Source organism: Gavia stellata, chromosome 11, assembly GCF_030936135.1.
Source record: "Gavia stellata isolate bGavSte3 chromosome 11, bGavSte3.hap2, whole genome shotgun sequence".
Classification (NCBI taxonomy): Eukaryota; Metazoa; Chordata; class Aves; order Gaviiformes; family Gaviidae; genus Gavia; species Gavia stellata.
This window is the reverse complement of record NC_082604.1, coordinates 29,138,312-29,156,492: the sequence shown is the minus strand read 5'-3', so window position 1 is coordinate 29,156,492 and position 18,181 is coordinate 29,138,312. Positions and strand designations below refer to the sequence as shown.

Here is an 18,181-nt window from a genome sequence, read left to right as displayed (position 1 = left end):
AAAGTAATTCAATTCTAGTATCCGCTCCTTTCATACATTTCCCCGAAACACCGTTTGCTCGGCAAACAAACGAAACGGGAAAAGTCATAGCTTTGTTCTCATCTTAAGGGTGATCACGTCCCTGGACTTCTACAAATCCCTTGAAGAATGGAAGTTCCTGCTGGACGGGGCGACCCGAGGAGCTGGCACACTGCATGTGGGAGGAGGAGGAGGATGGATGGAGCGGCCGGCTCAGCTCTAACGCAGCCGGGTCAGGGAAGACACTGATGCTCCGAGGCCACATCCGGCAGGAACCACGCTGCAATTTGCTCAGGCGAGCCCACGTGGCTGCGGGTTTGCCGTCGAGGGGAGCACACGCGTGACTTCACCTACGCTGCCTGGAGCCCTCCGATGTTTACGGCTTTAGGGAGCTGGACCTTTTTTCCCGCTACTATCCACCCAAACACCTTGTTTTGTACAAGTCTAGTTGAGGTGTGCTGCTTTGCACGTGGTTATATGTTGTTTTTTAAGAACTGTCCTCCTTATTCGTTGCAAAACGAAGCCCGCCGGCAAGCGGGAAGCTGCTACAGATGTTCCCATGAGAAGGTTGCAGCTCTTCTTTCTGGTTAAGCTCCGCAGACACATATCTAATTACAGCTTTGTGGCCGGCATAAGGTTATAGAGGGAGGAAAGTGCGTGCTGAAAATCAGTTTAAATGATTTGAGGGCAGCGACTTAGCGCTGGGGGTGCTGCCTTCGCACCGCGGCAGGACGCAAAATGCTGGCGGCACGCACGGGGACCGTGGGGAACAAAAATGCCGAGGAAGCCCTGAAGCTGAGGAAGCAGTCGGTGCTTTCCCTGGGGAGCAGGGAGAGAGCCCTGAAGAGCTCCTCAGAAAGCGGGAAGGAGGGCCGAGCCCGGGCCGGCCAGCCGCAGCAGCGTGCCCGGCGGCTGGCTCTGCTGCGGGAGCTGGAGATGAACTGGTACCTGCGGGTCTGCGAGCTCTCCCACGAGTACACCATCGCCTACACCACCGGGATGCCCCACAGGTACGTACCCCGCTGGCTGGTCAGACAGTACCAATTTGCACTCCAGGAAATGATGGTGACGGTAATAATAATAGTAATAATAATAATAGTAGTAGTAGTAGTAGTAGTAGAAAGCTTTTTGGCTTTACAAGTCTGACTTTTCTGATTATTTGGGGTTTTTTTCCTGCACCATGATGGATGTGCATTCCAGAGCTGAAAATCTGCAAACTTCTTTCTTAGTTTCCGTAACTTCTTCGGCACAAGTGGTTATTCAGCCTTATTTCTCGTGAGCTGTTTTGTCCAAGTGGTTGTGATTTCATTTGAATTTAGTTGAAAAGTTGCTGCTGTTGTGCAGGGACCATGTGGGTGATGGGAGAAAATGGCAGGAAAGCCTTTGCTGGGTGCTGCTGGCCCCGGGTCCCTGCGTCCCCGTCTCCCCCTTCCCTCCCCGGACCCCGGCGGCGGCGGCGGCGAATGAGCCACTCGGGAGGGGAAACCTGTAGCTGCTGAATTTCTAATTCCATTGATCTTAAATGTCGCAGCCTCCAGAATCTGATCTTACACCTTTAAAATAGAAGGGGATCTTGGTATTAGTGGAAATTAGACGTGCGACGCTCTAATCTCTTGCGCCGAGTAAGACCCTTAATGAAACAGAAACCTTAATACGAATTGCCTGGTGTTGCTGTCTCAGTCCCGCTGTCCCCGAACAACAGCATCGTGGGGACAGGGTGACTGTGCTCACTCAGAGCAATTTTGGGGACTGGCAGAGGGAGGACGTGGGTTTCATACACCCTGAGGGAGAGGGCTGCTGCCGAAGGGGTTTCAGTGTTTTGCCCAGCAACACACAAATGCATCAATAACGGCGGGGATTTTAGCTGAGAAGTCTGTTGAGATTGTCCCTAATCCCGGACAGAACGGGGATGCCTGGAGTGCCTGGCACAAACCGAGACCCTGCAGATGCGCTGGGATTAGAATTAATAAAAATGTCGTTAGAATAAAAATTAGAACCAGGATAACTGAAAGGAAAATGAGTAAAACTGAGAGGTGGAGCAAGTAGTTAAGTGCAGAAATGTCTAACAAGCCCAAGGAAGGGAATACAAGTGGGTCTGTAGACTAAAACCGAGCAGTTTCTTGGGCACAGGGCTCATCAGCCACACCAGCCCGTGGTCAGGCGCCTGGGGTTTTAAACGGTGCCATAAAAGAAAAGCACTGGGGAATAACCTCTGGGAAAACTACTTTTCTAATGATGCTGATCCATACAAGCCCCTAAAACTCCAAACCAGTGAAACTCTGGTGTCTAAGAAATTCAGAAGAGCTTCAGAAATGTTTCTTTGCCGTTGTTTCGCCTTGCACTACGGATGAGGAGAGAGCTGGATCTGACAGGAGGTAAAACAAAAGGGGGATTTATTTTAGGAGACACGGAGAGTGCGTAAAGGGAGACGTCAGGGGTCCCAGCTGGGTGAACTGTGCGCAGATAAAGCGTGTTGCTGCAGACCTGTGCGCGCCTGCTGCAAGGCAGCTGCAGGAGAGATCACGGCTACAGCCTTCGGTGTAACGCTGCTGGGAGGGAAAAGTCCGGTTCCTCCGAGGCAGGCATGGCTGCCGTCACCGGGCACGTTTCCTTCCAGGGATTGTACTTGTGTTGCAAAGAGTAGAGCTTGAAAGCACTGCCTGCACCCCACCGTTGGTGGTTCGACCATGAGAACAGGGTCCCCCACCTTCGGGCAGCGGTGTGCCATGGGGTTGGGGGGCTCCCGGGGCGGCAGGGCAGGACCCCTCCCACCGCCCCAGCCTGGGACATCCGGGACGTTGAGGTCCATTAGTGCCCTCAGGGCCCTGACACAACAGTTGCAGAGAAAGAGTAACAGGGTAATCCAAATGTCCATGCCAAACTCCCCTCTGTGACATTGAATTATAATCTTTTAAAATATGTTCTGGGTTTGGGATCAGTCTTTCTTTATCTGCTTTGAAAGATTTAAGGATTAGTTGAGCTCATGATACATCCATCACTTGATTATTTAACTTATTTTTCCTACGTATTTGGGATTGAAATGGCAGTCAGAAAATGGGTTGAGTTTTTCAAACAGAAGAGCCTCAGAAATCTGCCTCCATGGTGTGTATCGGACATTGTGATGATGTGTTCGCTGTAAGCTGGTGTCAGCCAGGAAAGGTTACTGTGGTCCTCCTGGGTGTCATCTCGACCGAGGGCGCTGGTTGCCCTCGGGCGTTGGCTTTGGTGATGCTGCGAAACCTGTGCTGTTTCTTCCATCACCCCTCAGGGATGAAGACCCTGAGAACCAGAGCCTTTTTGTTTGCTGTGTAGCAGTGGTGAAATAACTGTTGGTTTGGTACGTTTATTTTTAGGCATAGTGCTCAGACATGTACCTATGTCCTCGCCTGCTGCCCCGTGCCAAGAGGGAGCCGGTTCTGTGGAGCGGGAGGTTTTGTAGCGGCTGGTGGCATCTTGGGGGCTTTGCCGGCTCCTCTCCCGCAGCCCCTCTCCATCCACGCACGGGCTGCTGCGGGGGCACGCAGCCTCCGAATGCTGGTGCTCCTTCCCTGCCCCAGCTCTGATGCCCGCAGTTCATTCCTTTCTCAAGTATTTCCCTTGTCTGTTTGTTTTTACGTTATATTTTTTCTTCTTTGTGTTTGGCTGCTCCGTAGCCTTTGTTTTCTAATTAATTGTCGAAGCCCCAGGAGGCCGCAGAGGCCGGGGAAGTTTACAGACCGGGTAACCTGAGCTATGTGAGTTTACAATGGATTATGAGAAAACAGAATGTTTTAATGACTTGCATAAGAGATGCTTGCAGCGTTCATCTGTCCAGGCCAAGGCCTGAAATAAACCCTCTGAGAATATTTGGTTTATGTTTATTGGCTTTGGATTGAATCCCAAACAAATATTTCTCATTATCTAAATATAAGACCTGGGAAAGGGGGTTGGTTCTCTCTTCCCACTGGCAGTCCTTATCCCTTGGAGTACTTGACCATGATAGGTTTCAGCAGATGAACAAGATTGCTGATCTTGGCCAGAATCCATCCTGGGCATCAATTAAAATGAGCCAATTGCAATAATATAAAGAATGGCTGGGAGGAAAATACTGCTTCACAGTCCTGCGGTCCTCTTGGGCAGCACAACCCAGCTCCTACCGTCTTGTACCGGTGGGAGTGCGACGGCAGCGGGCTCTCCCCTCAGCAGACTGTAGGGTGGAAGCTCCTGAGGACCCCACACGCCAGCATCTGCGGGGCATTGAGGGTCTCTCTGTGCAGCTCTGCGGGTGGACCATGCATTTGTACAAGCCCGCCTGCGCGGATATCCCGCCCCACAAGCCAAGCCTGCAGAAGCCGAGCGAGGCGCTCCTGAAAGGTAAAAAGCAAAGCGCGGTGCCCAGAGCCTGCCCTCCCGCCGCGGGCTGGCCGGGGAAGCTGAGCCGAGCCGCCGAGCTGAAGCAGCTGGAGAAGTTCCTGCACCTGCACGGGCTATCGCTGCAAGAGACCGTCCGAGCCGAGACAGGAATGAAGTACAGGTACTTCTGCATGTCCCTTGCTGGGGTACTTGGTGGCTGGCAGTTTGGTGGCAAACAGCTAAAACTACGGGAAACTTGCCTGAGCAACCTGTGCACGCCTTCAGGCAGGCTTACGGAATAGGAAGACATTGTCTGCTTTGGTAGCTTTTCTTCTCTAAGTCTTCTCAGCACCATGAGAGTTAGCGCGACTTTGAGCAAAGCTAAATGCATGTGACCTATTCTCTTAAAACTTTGAATTTGGTCTTTCTCTTCTAACATTAGTTGTTTGTGTCCATCTACTGAACTGCCTCGTTCAAATTTGGGTAAAAGTATTTACTCTTTCTGAGGTTTTAATGAAAACTTCTTTATTTATGTGCATTAAAAGGATAACAGCTGAATGGTGAAGCAGAAAACATGGAGAATAGAGGTGTTCTGTCTGTGGCCGGTGCTTCGATGTAATGTCTGTCCCTGCTCTGCCCTAAAACTGGAGCAAATGGACTGAAAGCCCAAGAACGAGAGTCTGGCTGGGCTCAGGCTGTGAAATACATGTCTTGTGTGTTAGAAAGAGCGTGCAAGGCAGAGGGTCTCATCCATTCAGGGAGCTGGGACAGCCTGGGGAAAGAGAGTGTAGGCTGGGGAATGATGGGTGAAGAAGCATCGGTGTGCTTAGTCTATCGGTTGTCATTTTGTTTTGTTTCAAAAGAGATTAATTTTAAAAGGATGACATCCCTTATGGAAAGTAGATACATTTTCTGTGCTTCTAATACAAGAAAATTTTCTTCAAAATGTTTGCTTTCCCAAGAGATTGACTTTTGCCCATGGCTGGTCTGAGCTTAAAATTGAAATAAGATAACACGTTTACTATTTTTATGGAAAGGGCTCAGTTGTGTCACAGCTTAGCTGCTGGCCGGCAAAATTTGTTGTTTGGAGACACTGTCCAGGGAGGACCAAGCGTGTAAAAGAAGTGCTTCAGCATCAGAAGAAACAGCAAGGGGCTTTGTATCTCTGCTCTGCTGGCGCCGGCTGGGAATCCTTGGAGCAAGTTGGGGTTACGCAGCCTTGAAAGCCGATGTAAATAAGTAGAGAACTGAGCCCACGGTGTCCGAGTGATGAAAAGGGAAAATGTCCAAAGGCAATGGACCGGCATCCCAGGGATGCCATGCACCGAGCGAAGCTATGATAGAAGTAATCCCTGGTGTCACACCGAGTTAGCAGCAGCGATGTTGTCCCCGAGCGAGATGCTCTGATTAACCGGGTTTTTCAGATCTGGAAGCTTGCCTCCCTTCTAATGAGAAATTCTTTTGCTCCCCTTCTGATGATCCTAACCCCATGCGGCAGTTGTGTTGGAAATGGTTGGTGTTAGTACACACATGAAAATTCCCATTTATCTTGTTTCTCTGCTAATTCTGCATTTTCTATGCTGTTGGTCCACTCTGGACGTAGCTGGACACTTACTGTGCCCTCGCTGAGAAGCACAAGTAATGCCATAGCCCGACAGCATTCCCATGAAGCAGTTATGATCTGGTGTCTTAAGTTTCCTCCACAGGAGATTATTCCGCAGACCGCCCTGATGTACAGACACCTCCCCGGCACTGAACCTGGCTGCTACTGAGCCAAAAATGCATTGCTCAAAACTCGACAGCAATGTTCATCTCTACGTGCTGCTGCACAGAACACGTGCCCAGCCTGGAGGAGAAAACCTGCAGAGAGGTTGGGGAGAAACTTCTGTAGGGATGGATACCCAATCCCTGGATGCACCGAAGACAGAGATTTTAAGTCACAGAAAAATGTAATTAATGAGATATTCTGGGACTGTCTCGTGCTCCTGAGGTAGCTGGTGTTGGCCTTGAGGCTGTGCCCAGTGCCAAGGGCTGTGGCTGCATGCTCAGCTCTAGCACGGGCTCTGTGCAAACCGCCTCGTACACCTCGCTGTGTCTCGGCTTATGAAGTGGAGTGGTCTTCATTCATCAGAGCCTCTAGTCATGGCAAAATAAAGCATGCGCTTAATGTCTATTGAAGCTGATGGATTCAAGCGTATGCTTAATTTTAAGTACGTGCATTTTTCATAGTTGACAGGAACAACTATAACTTACTGCGTTTCACATATATCATATCCAGGAGAAGGAAGACTTCTGCAGGAGAGAGGGCTGTGCTGCAGGGTAGAGGGACCTTCTGGCAGTCATCGCTTGCTGCTTTCTGTAGATTTTTGCTCTTCTAGCTTTAGAAGGACAGAGGCTCTTCTAGTTTTATTATGAGCTTGAACATTTTCTTTTCCAGCATGGCTTGTTTTGCCCTCCAGACATTTCTTTAGATATCCACATGTCTAGTCTAAAGACAGCCCAATAAAAAAACTCCTTTTTTATTAAAAGCTATTTAATCATGTGTGGAAAGTAATGAATTGTTAACAAGAAACACTTACTAAATACGCATAAGCTGGTTTATTTATAGGATGATTAGTTCTTTTTCCTTTCATTGCTTTAGCAAATACAGCTTAGTTCAGACTGAGTAACTGGAAGTGCAGCAGTGCATGAGCTTAGTTTGTTTCTGACGACAACAGTATTTCTCTCAGTCAAAATGCCATTTTCAAAGCCAGTTTGGTGTCTTATTATCCAACGGGGAGTTCGTTGCACGGCTTCCTTCCATACGCACTTTGCTGGGGTCTGAGCTCTTAAAGACCGAACCGTGCGGGCTGGGTCTGTCCTCACGGCTGGGAAGCTGTGACTGTAAAACTTGTCAATGTTCGGCTCATGCATGGCTAAAACAGCGTCTGTGTGCTTGGGCAGCTGCGGTTTGAGAGCCGAAGGTGAAATGTTGTATGTATACGTCTGCAAAAGCACCCAGGCAACTTTTGCAAAACATGCTGTTGGCATATATTACAGGGGGAAAGTATTCATGGAGGTCACGGACTCCTGAGGCGCTGCTGGATCAACCCACGCAGCAGCCTTCTGAGCTGGGGGTAGAGTTTTCTATTCATATTTTATCTGTTTTATATTTAGCTGAGGTTTCGTTCGGGGGGATGAATTCTTCCCGCAGCACACAAGCCCCTGGCAAACTGGCTTCGCTCGGAGCGAGCCCCTCCCAGGCTGTCCTGCAGGAAACCTTCAGGAGTTCCTGCGTCCTGAGAGCGCGCTGGGATGCTCTGCCCGGTTTACGCTGCTTTTGTTGGTTAAGCTAATTAAAAACTTGAGAGTTAGGACGGTTGTGCTGAAGCTCTTGTATGAAAGCTGGCCAGCAGGTAGCCCTTTGCAGGATGTTTCCTTTTTCTTTTCTTTTCTGATTGCGATGGGAAATGCCACCATCGGAGAGCGAGCGATCAGCCGGTGCAGCAAGGAGCTGGGCACAGTGCCCGCGGGGAGGAGAGGGCACCTGCAAATCGTCGAGACAAACGGATGGTAAAACCCACCCTCACGCAGCTCCTTCTTTTTCCCCAAATCACGTGCAGTCTGGTTTGATGCATGGGGAGGAGGAGGTAGCTCGTGCTGATGCATGACGGGTGGAGGTGCTGGTAATAAAAATATTGCCGTGACCAGGTAGCCGGTATCTGGAGCACAAGTCTGCTGAGGAGCGGCTGAGGGAGCTGGGGGTGTTCAGTCTGGAGAGGAGGAGGCTGAGGGGAGACCTCATCGCTCTCTACAACTGCCTGAAAGGGGGTTGTGGGGAGGGGGGTGTTGGTCTCTTCTCCCAAGTGACAAGTGACAGGACAAGAGGAAATGGCCTCAAGTTGTGCCAGGGGAGGTTCAGAGTGGATATTGGGAAAAATGTCTTTCCTGAGAGAGTGGTGAAGCACTGGAAGAGGCTGCCCAGGGAGGTGGTGGAGTCACCATCCCTGGAGGTGTTCCAGGACCGTGTGGACGTGGCACTGCGGGACATGGTTTAGTGGGCATGGTGGGGTTGGGGTGGTGGTTGGACTTGATGACCTGACAGGTCTTTTCCAACCTTAGTGATTCTGTGATTCTTAATTCTGAAAAATGAAAATACTTACTGTGGCTAAATACAGCCAGAGAGCTCTAAGGGACACACTGATGGCAAAAGGGCTGTGATTTGTATGTCTGATTTGGTGTGTGTATTACGGTGGTCCAAATCTGTGTCAGGAAAAGCAATAAGGGAGTGAAGTAGGCAGCCCGCAGCGCCAGAATGAATGCTGTCTTTCAACTATGTTGTTATGTACTTTCTAAGCATTACTAGAGATCAAAAATGCTATACTTACTAGACAGGGTCTCCAGTTTGGTAACCTCACCGAGGCAGTTACGGCACTTGGGTAACAGGTTCAAATCCTGAAATAGCAAAAGGCTTTTGTAAGTACCAGGATTTTGCGTTGACCACTGAAGGCACTGGCCAGCATGGGCAAAAAGACAACACGCTCCTGGAGAAGAACTCTTGCTGAAACGTCCCCCCCATCCCTGAGTTACGTCAGCTTGTGGTAGACACAAAGGCAAACACCGTGTTAGAAAACGTAACATGCTTAACAGTAAAAAACTGGGGTTTTTTACAAATTTCTGGGAGCTGACATTTCAAATCCTGCAGTCAGTGCTGGCCATCCCATTTCAAACGGATACAGTCAGGTGGGCTACAGCAAGCACAGGGCTCTGAGGGATGGGATTGTCCCTGCACCGGGTGATTAAACAGGCTTTTCGCTTAGGAAGAAGATGATTGACAGGGATTACAGCAGTTGTGTTTAAAATGAGGAACAGCCTGTAGCAAGTAACTCACTGTCTCCCATAACGCAGGACCCAGAGGGAATGCAAATGAAATTTCTGGACAACGGGTTTAAAGCACAAGAAACACTTTCCCTGCATCTTGTAATGAAATTGGGGACTCACTGTCGCGGGATGTTTTGCATGCTGAAAGTATGAGCGTGTTTGAAACGTTGTTAGGTATCAGGCAAGGCCATCAAAGGCTATCAGATACAAAGGGGTGGGTTTAACTTCTAGCACAGCGAATTTTTAAATGGCAGATGGCAGAAAGCCAAGGGGATATATCGGGAACGGCATTACTGTATTTTTGTTCAGTTCCTGATAATCTTTTCTCAGCATGCGCTCCTGGGCATCATCTGCGTGGCAGATCCGCAGAGATGCTCTGCTTTGCGCCAGTATGGCTGTGCACCAGGAGATGGGGCAATGTGCAGGGGGTGAGCGGGCAGATCCCACTCTTCAGCCCTTGTCCCTTCTTCTGGGGTTGTGTTTATACCCCCACAGGGCTACTACAGAGAGGGGAATTTGGGAATGACCACTTTGCTGTAGCTGGTTTTTCAGGCTCCCTTGGTCAGGCTCATTTCATGCACCAAAGCTTTAAAATATCTAATCTTTAGATGGCAAAATACGTGAGAGCGCTCGATATGGTCCTATAATCCTGCACGGTAATCCCATCCTAATCTGCTCAATTCAGAGCACGGTTGCATTATATTTATTGGGATATAGCTTACAGCGTTAATGTTTTCCCTATTTCCTGTGCAGATTGATCTGCAGAGCCACATCCTGCTCTGTCCTTTTCTTAATAGCCAGCGTAATTTTTCATAGGTGGGTTTTTTTCTTCTTTAGTCTGTTCAAATGACAGCGCCTGCTATCTAGTGCAGTGGTGATGGCAGATATTCCCACGTCTATCCTTTTTCCAAATGATTCCAGTTTCTACTTGCTCCTCGGGTTTTGTGTTATTTTTGCAGGGTTCCTGCCCATACCGTGCACTAATGGGGGAAGATGGGATGAAAACAGGGGACGGGTGTGGGTTAGGATGTGAACAGGGCATCCGCATGCGTGTACGGTGTTTGTAGCGTGGTATTTCCTCCTTGAAGTAAGAAATCCCATTTTACTCCTTCGGAAGGATGGTGCCTATGGCCTGTGTGCAGCGTGAGCCCCATCTCCCTGCCTGGGTTTCAGCAGGAGGAGCTCTTTAGCTGCTCATACGATGCTGGCTCCTGAGCCTGCTGCTTTCCGCCTTCCTGCCATCGCCAGCGATAAACACATGTGTGCGTGCCTGCACACGCGTGTACGCACACACACATGCTCACACATGCACATGCAGTATAAAGTCCTCAACAAAGCTGTGGAAAAGCTCAGATCCACCTTGCCAGTACTTCGAGGGTTACTCGCACCTTTCCGTAGGAAGCTCCCCATGCCGTAGGTGGAAGACAAAGCAAATTTTGTCCTCCCACTTCACCACCGCAGCAGTAAATCCCAGCTAAGCCGTAGCTGCCTGCAAAGCAGCAGCTCCTGCCGGTGCCCAGCAGGAATTTGCACGCTTGCTACTGCTTTTTGCACACCTTCTGCTCCTGTCAAACTCCAGCTTGAAAGCCTGTGCTGCCAGATGCTGAATAAATCAGCCCCTCCGTGGGCAGGGTGCTGCCTGCTGAGCCTGCTCTCCGCTCCCTGCCAGGGCATCGGCCGTGCAAAGCACATCCAGCATCTCTCCAGGGGGCTGACTTGAAAGTTTGGGATATTTATGGCTATATTTATAGACAGGTTTGAAGTCTGCAGTCTGCGTGCGTGCCCTGGGATGAAACTCAGTCCAGGCAGTCTTGATTAAACCAGATTTTATCTGGGAGTCACAGACTCACAGACTGACAGGGGTTAGAAGGGACCTCTGGAGATCATCTGGTCCAACCACAGCAGGGTCACCTACAGCAGTTGCACAGGAATGCGTCCCAGTGAGTTTTGATTATCTCCAGAGAAGGAGACTCCACAACCCCTCGGGGCAGCTGGTTCCAGTGCTCTGCCACCCTCAAAGGAAAGAAGTTCCTCCTCATGTTGAGATGGAACTTCCTATGACCAAGTTTGTGCCCGTTACCTCTCGTCCTGTCACTGGGCACCACTGAAAAAAGATTGGCCCCATCCTCCTGGCACCCACCCCTGAAGTATTGATAAGCATTGACAAGATCCTCCTCAGTCTTCTCTTCTCCGGACTAAAAAGCCCCAAGTCCCTCAGCCTTTCCTCATAAGGAAGACGTTCCAGTCCCCTAATCATCTCCGTAGCCCTTTGCTGTCCCCTCTCCAGCAGCTCCCTGTCCTCCTTGAACCGGGCAGCCCAAAACTCCAGATGCGCCTCAGCAGGGCAGAGTGGAGGGGGAGGATAACCTCCCTCGCCCTGCTCGCCACACTCTTCTCGATGCACCCCAGGGTGCCGTGGGCCTTCTTGGCCCCGAGGGCACATTGCTGGCTCATGGCCATCCTGTTGTCCCCCGGGACTCCCAGGTCCCTTTCCACAGAGCTGCTCTCCGGCAGGTCAGCCCCTCACCTGTACTGATGCACGGGGTTATTCCGCCCCAGGTGCAGTACCCTGCACCCTGCACTCGCCTTTGCTGAGTTTCATGAGGTTCCTCTCTGCCCAACTCTCCAGCCTGTCCAGGTCACGCTGAATGGCAGCGCAGCCTTCCGCTGTGTCCGCCACTCCTCCCAGTTTTGTGCCATCAGCAAACTTGCTGAGGGCACGCTCTATCCCTTCATCCAGGTCATTGATGAATATATTGAACGGGACTGGACCCAGTCCTGACCCCTGGGGAACACCGCTTGTTACAGACCTCCAACTAGACTCTGTGCCACTAATCACAACCCTCTGAGCTCTATCTATCAGCCAGTTTTCAATCCACCCCACCGTCCGTTCATCTAACCCACGCTTCCTAAGCTTGCCTATGAGGATGATGTGGGACATGGTGTCAAAAGCCTCGCTGAAGTCAAGGTAGACAACATCCACTGCCCTCCCCTCATCTATCCATCCAATCATGCCATCGTAGAAGGCTATCAGATTGGTCAGACATGACTTCCCCTTGGTGAATCCATGCTGACTACTTCTGATAACCTTCTTTTCCTCCAGATGCTTTGAGATGATGCCAGAACGAGCTGTTCCATCATCTTTCCAGGGATGGAGGTGAGGCTGACTGGCCTGTAGGTTCCTGGGTCTTCCTTCTTGCCCTTTTTGAAGGCTGGAGTGACACTGGCTTTCCTCCAGTCCTCAGGCCTCTCGCCTGTTCTCCAGGATCTTTCAAAGATGATGGAGAGTGGCCCAGCAATGACTTCTGCCAGCTCCCTCACCACTTGCTGGCGCATCCCATCAGGGCCTATGGACTTGTGCATGTCCAGTTTACTTGACTGGTCTCTAACTTGATCCTCCTCAACCAAGGGAAAGTCTTCCTTCCTCCAGACTTTCTCTGTTACCTCCAAAGTCTGGGACTCCTGAGGGCTGGCCGGAGCAGTAAAGACTGAAGCAAAGGCGGCATTCAGGAACTCCACCTTCTCTACACCCTCTGTCACCACGGCACCTGTCTCATTTGACAGCAGGCCCACTTTTTCACTAGTTTTCCTTTTCCTTCCAATGGACTTGAAGAAACCCTTCCTGTTGACCTTGACATCCCTTGCCAGGTTTAATTCCAAGGAGGCCTTGGCTTTCCTTGTTCCATCCCTGCATACTCTGACGACATTCTTGTAATCTTCCCACGTGGTCAGTCCCTTCTTCCACTTACTGTGAACTTCCTTCTTCCGCTTGAGCTTTTTCAGAAGCTCCCTGCTCAACCACGCAGGTTTCCTGCTTCCCTTGCCTGATTTCTTGCTCTTGGGGATACACCGATCCTGAGCCTGGGGACTTGAATATCACCCAGCTCTCTTGAGCCCCCCTACCCTCTAGAGCCCTAACCCATGGGATTTCTCCAAGCAGTTCCTTGAGGAGATCAAAGTTAGCCCTCCTGAAGTCCAAGGCTGCAATCCTACTTGTTGTTTTGTGCATACTGCACATGATCCTAAACTCCATCTTCTCATGATCGCTACAGCCAAGGCTGCCCCCAACCTTCATGTCCTACACCAGTCCCTCTTTGTCAGTACTAGGTCCAGTAGTGCACCTCTCCTTGTTGGCTCCTCCACCACCTCAGTCAAAAAGTTATCATGAATACACTGGAGGAACCTCCTGGACTGTACATGCCTGGCTGTGCAGCCTCCCAGCAGGTATCAAGGTGATTGAGGTCCCCCATGAGGACCAAGGCCTGTGATAGTGAGGCGACTCTCAGCTGTCTGTAGAAGGCCTCCTCAGCTTCCCCATCCTGATCAGGTGGCCTGTAATAAACACCCACAACAGTGTCTCCCATATTAGGCTGCCCCTTAATCCTTACCCACAAGCTCTCAAAATGCTCTTCATCTGCCCCCAGGGAGATCTCGGTACATTCCAGTTGCTCTCTCACATAAAGAGCAACTCCACCACCTCGCCTTGCTGGCTTCCCTTTCCTAAAAAGAACATATTGGGCTGACTTTGGGATCTGCTGAGACTGGGACCTCGCCATAGGTCGCACTGACACAAACTACCGAACGGTGAATCGCTGGAGGGTTGAGCTTAGGAAAATCCCGGCTAAACCTCCTCTAGCAGCTGTCAGGTTGCTGGTTTATTTCAAAGCTCCATCCTTGAGGAAACGGTCGTAAAGCCAGGCTCCGGCAAGGCTTTGAAGAGGTTCGCTTCAACGCCAGGCTGCGAGCCGGTCTCTGTGTCGTTGACTGTGGCGAGTGCGCTGGCAATGCTGACTCGGCGCTTGGCGTCGCAGGTGGCTGCCGTTCAGGTGGAATAAAAACGGATTTTGGTCTTCAATACAAAGCCAATACTGATGCAATTGCAACTCTTTTGCTTTGCTTAATTGAAGTAAATAGCCAAACGTGATGGCAGCTGCTCTTCCAACATCTTTCTCCCTCCCTGCAGTTACTCCTCCTGCCCCATCCCCATCCCTCCCACTGCGGGTCTCCCAGTATGAGCAGAAAATGCCCCTTTCCAGCCCTGGCAGCGCAGGTCTATGGCTCAGTCTGTGCTTGGAGAATTACCTTAATTTTCCCTCTTGGTTATTAATCATTGTTTGCACACTAGTGATTATTAATAGTGAGTTTTCATTGCATTTAGAGTTTGCAGGGCATGCAAGCTTGGGGAAAGGAAACGAGGAAACTCCTGGAAATGTGATACTTTGTCCAGTCCAGCATATTGCAAAGGCAAAACGTTTAGGATAAAAAATGCCCTTCTGAGACCTGGGGCTATCGGGAAGAATTTGGCAGAATCAAAGAGGAAATGTCTGAGAGGAGGCGAAGCTGCACTGTGATTCCGATCAAGGTTGATTTTAGAAGGGAGCTGTCGGGTGGAGGGACCCTTCATCCTCAGATCGCACTTTTCTCCTCATCCTCAGAATTGCTCCGGCGTCAGGAAAGAGCTGCCAGGTCAGGGAAGCGGGTGGAGATTTAGGTTAGTTTTGACGCCAGCCCTGAAGGAGGGGGTGTCAGCTCCCGGGGAGCCGCTGCGGGGCTGCCCCACGGCACGGCTCCAGCCCGCGGCCGCTCCCCAGGACCGACTGCCGTAAATAACACAGGAGTAACAAATCTAACACAGGGCAGAGCTGGAGCATCTGCTCCACAGTGGCGCTGCGATGGGGGATCTCTGGGCATTCTGCTCTTGGTACCTCTAGATACAGTTTCTAGTGCTGTCTGCTATTAAATACTAGGTGTAATGATGCTATTTCAGGATGCTCCTTGAATCGATGGTTCTCCCATCCTCTGGGCAACCTGTTATGCTGGTGCAAGTACGAATGGGTTACCTGTGCTCTGGGAGTACCAGCATCACCCCTGGACGCTCGGCAAGCAATGGAGCTCAGCAGGGCGATTCTTTGCACCGGTCTTTGAATCAGAAGTTGCTTCTTCTGCAGTTTAAGCAAGCCAAAATGATCAACTGAAACGTATTTTTGTTATTCTGTGTTTTTCCCCGTACTGAGGTGACCATCTTTCTATTTCTGCATCTCCCCGTTGGGCAGAGGCCCCCGTGGGTGCGCGGCTGGGACCGCCGGCAGCCGGGCTCCCCCGGCTCTGCTGTGTGCTGCTGCCTGGGGAGGCTGACTTGAAAGGCAGCTTTTTCCACGGCTAAACTATCTTGCTGCAGACCTGCTACTGCCTGATAAGCTTCTTTTTTTGTTTCCAGTGTACATTTTCATAGTTGCTTGGCTTCATCCCCGTGCCAGAAAGACTCCAGAAAACAACACAGCGTTTCCATAATTCTAGTAGCATGGTCGCTGTTTTTTCCCAGGGTGTTTGTGAAGTTCACGGGGGTCCTTAGCGTGTCCAAATAGGCACGGCGAGGCTGGCGGGGGGAGCTGCTTATCCTGGCTGTCCAGCCACAACTGCGGTAAGCAGATCCCCCCGACAGCTCTCAGTTGTCCATCCCAGCTGGGGTGATGAAATGCACATTTTTCACTGCAGAAAAAGACACCCCGTAGATTGCAGGAGTAATTATTCTTTTCCCCTGAGGACCTAATGAGTGGTTATGCATTTGGCAATAAGTAACAATCCTCTTGCAAATCCTTTTGTTAATTAAATGGGCACCGTTCCAGTATGAAAGTGGTTGTTCAATACCATTTGGGATGCACTCGGAGATCAGGGACTACTTGCCTGGCCAGCACTGGCCCTGGGAAGTACAGCGGATCCTTGGCTTGGAAGTGCTTGGCAGTGCTTGGAGATCACCTGAAGACAGCGCCTTGCATTTAATTTACTAAAAAGACATCACACTGCTCTGAGGTACACCGTGCTCCTGCCTCGGGCGCAAAAATAAAAGTTAGAAAGTCTTTGCAGAGGGCTCTGGAAGTGAAAAGAACAGTATATTTCCCCTTAGTCCAAAGGGAGTGGGGGGAAAATTAGGGATCTAAAGCGTTCCCACGGTCCCTGGCTTTTTCCCGGCAGCAGGGTGCTCTGCCTGCACCTCTGAGCAAACACGAAACGTTCCCAAAGCCTACTCCGGCAAGAACTCCCGGTGGAAGAAGTCACCCTGTTCAGGTAAAAAGCAGATTCCAGAACTCCTGAAATGATGATTTTTTTCACTAGCGATGTAGGCTCGTAACTAAGTCGCGGAGGAAGTGCTGACGCAATGGTTTTTGCTGTAACGCGCTCCCCGAAGAGGAGCCTGGCAGCGTGAAAAGGCAATGATAAAATTAATTGGACTCAAGATCAGTTCTTAGTAATCTGCTGCATTTCAGCAAATGACATTGTTCTGGATGACGTGATAATTCTCCTCAATGACTAATTCCAACAGATGCCTCTCATTATTTTGGGAGTGCTGGTCAATGGGAAGAGTTTCCTCTCCGATGCAGAGAGGGAGGTCTGGTGCCAGTTTTGCTGGATGTAGCTGATGGGATTCTCATCCTGTGCCGCTCACTTTAATAATTAGAAATGTTGTTGCAGCTGAAAGAGAGAATCTCAGGAGAAGAATTAAAATTCTTTTTTAAAAAAATACTATTTGGGAAGGTCACAGAATCATTAAGGTTGGAAAAGACCTGTAAGGTCATCAAGTCCAACCATCAACCCATCACTACCAGGCGATATTTTAATAGCACTTATTATTCAGTATTGGTCTACATAAGATAATCACCGATGGAGACACACAGCTTTCATTTAGTTTGCTCACAAAAGAGTGCAAGTCCCCACGCCGGCCAGAGAAGGATGCAGCTCAAGAGAAAGCCAAGGGTTCCCGGGTGAGTGGGACGTTTGCTGAAGGGCTGTCCACTGGGAGAAAGTTTTGCAAACAACGCAGTCTCCAGTACCTCGCCTTTATTCTGACCCTCTGCCAGCTCATCTCGAAGAGTCAGAAGTTATCGCACGATAATTAGTCAACCATCTGCTACAGCGCATCCCGGAGAAGGGCGGAATGGAGTCGTGTATTATTCAGCATTGAAGACCAAGACCTTAGCAATGTATTTCTTCATATGAGTTAATTTAGAGTTTTAAACTGTTACAAGTAATGCTTGGGTGATATTTGACTTGTATGGATAACAGGATATATACACAATTGCCTAAAACCTACTATTCCATAAGCACAGACGAGTTGGAAGAACATAGCTTAGGCTGAGCTTTATTTGGAATAGATTTATCAATCAGGTTAACCTGGTTAAAACCTGCATTTTCTGTACGTGTGGTCTAGAGTATGAGTATGGCAAAATGGAAACCCACTTGTTTGCCACGAGCTGCCAACCCCAGTGCGTTTCCCTAACTCTTCACCTTCCTTTAACTATTTCATGGGTTTTATGGTAGAAAACCAGGTTGCAGTTGAAAACGTTTCGTTGTTATTTAACACCTCCTGCCGGGAGGCTGGTTTGTGGCCAGCAGCCGCGGGCTGTGCTCAGGGCCGGCGTTAGGGCCGACATCGCTTCCTTCCGTGCCCCGGACCAGGCTCTGCCCCGCCGCACTGCGCAGGGAGGGGATGCACGGGGGCTGCTGCCGCTTCCCTCAAAACCCCCTGCAATACAACGGAAGTGAGAAAAGTGTTGAGCAACCTGCGGCCACGTGCTGTCTGGTGTCCCTCAGCCTGGCACGACAACCCCGAACGCCCGGGGATATCGGGGGGCTCCCCGGGACCACGCTGCTGCTGCTGGGGATGCTCCTTTCCTCCGGGCCCGGGATGCATCACTCAGTAACCGGGATACCCGTGTCAGGGGCTCCAGCCTCCCCTGGGGGGAAGAACCCAAGAAAACCTCTTGTACTGCGCAATGGAGCTTTGTGCAGCTCTAAGTGCTTAAATCATGTTTAATCCTGTTCAATGTATTACAATACATTAAATAATGGTCGTTTCTGGAGCCCATCTTGTAAGCCACTGGCTTTCAGTCATCTGAGAAATGAAAGAGGTAACATGGAAAAATTAAATTACCCGGTTTGGAGCGGGGAGCAGCGCAGCTAATAGGGCGATAGG

The 18,181-nt window shown here is 50.2% G+C and overlaps 1 protein-coding gene across 3 annotated transcripts in view; it reads left to right on the top strand.

Annotated features, from left to right (window-relative positions):
* Window positions 1-756: 756 nt before the first annotated feature.
* KCNAB1 (potassium voltage-gated channel subfamily A regulatory beta subunit 1) overlaps window positions 757-18,181 on the top strand; it is a 76,129-nt gene continuing 58,704 nt past the window's right edge. For 2 of the 3 annotated variants that reach the window (XM_059822527.1, XM_059822524.1), the window contains exon 1: window positions 757-1,028. In XM_059822527.1, the coding sequence (XP_059678510.1) occupies window positions 757-1,028 (272 nt within the window). Of the gene's footprint in view, window positions 1,029-4,289; window positions 4,532-18,181 lie in introns of those variants that run through there. The other variant, XM_059822525.1, reaches the window with a different exon arrangement.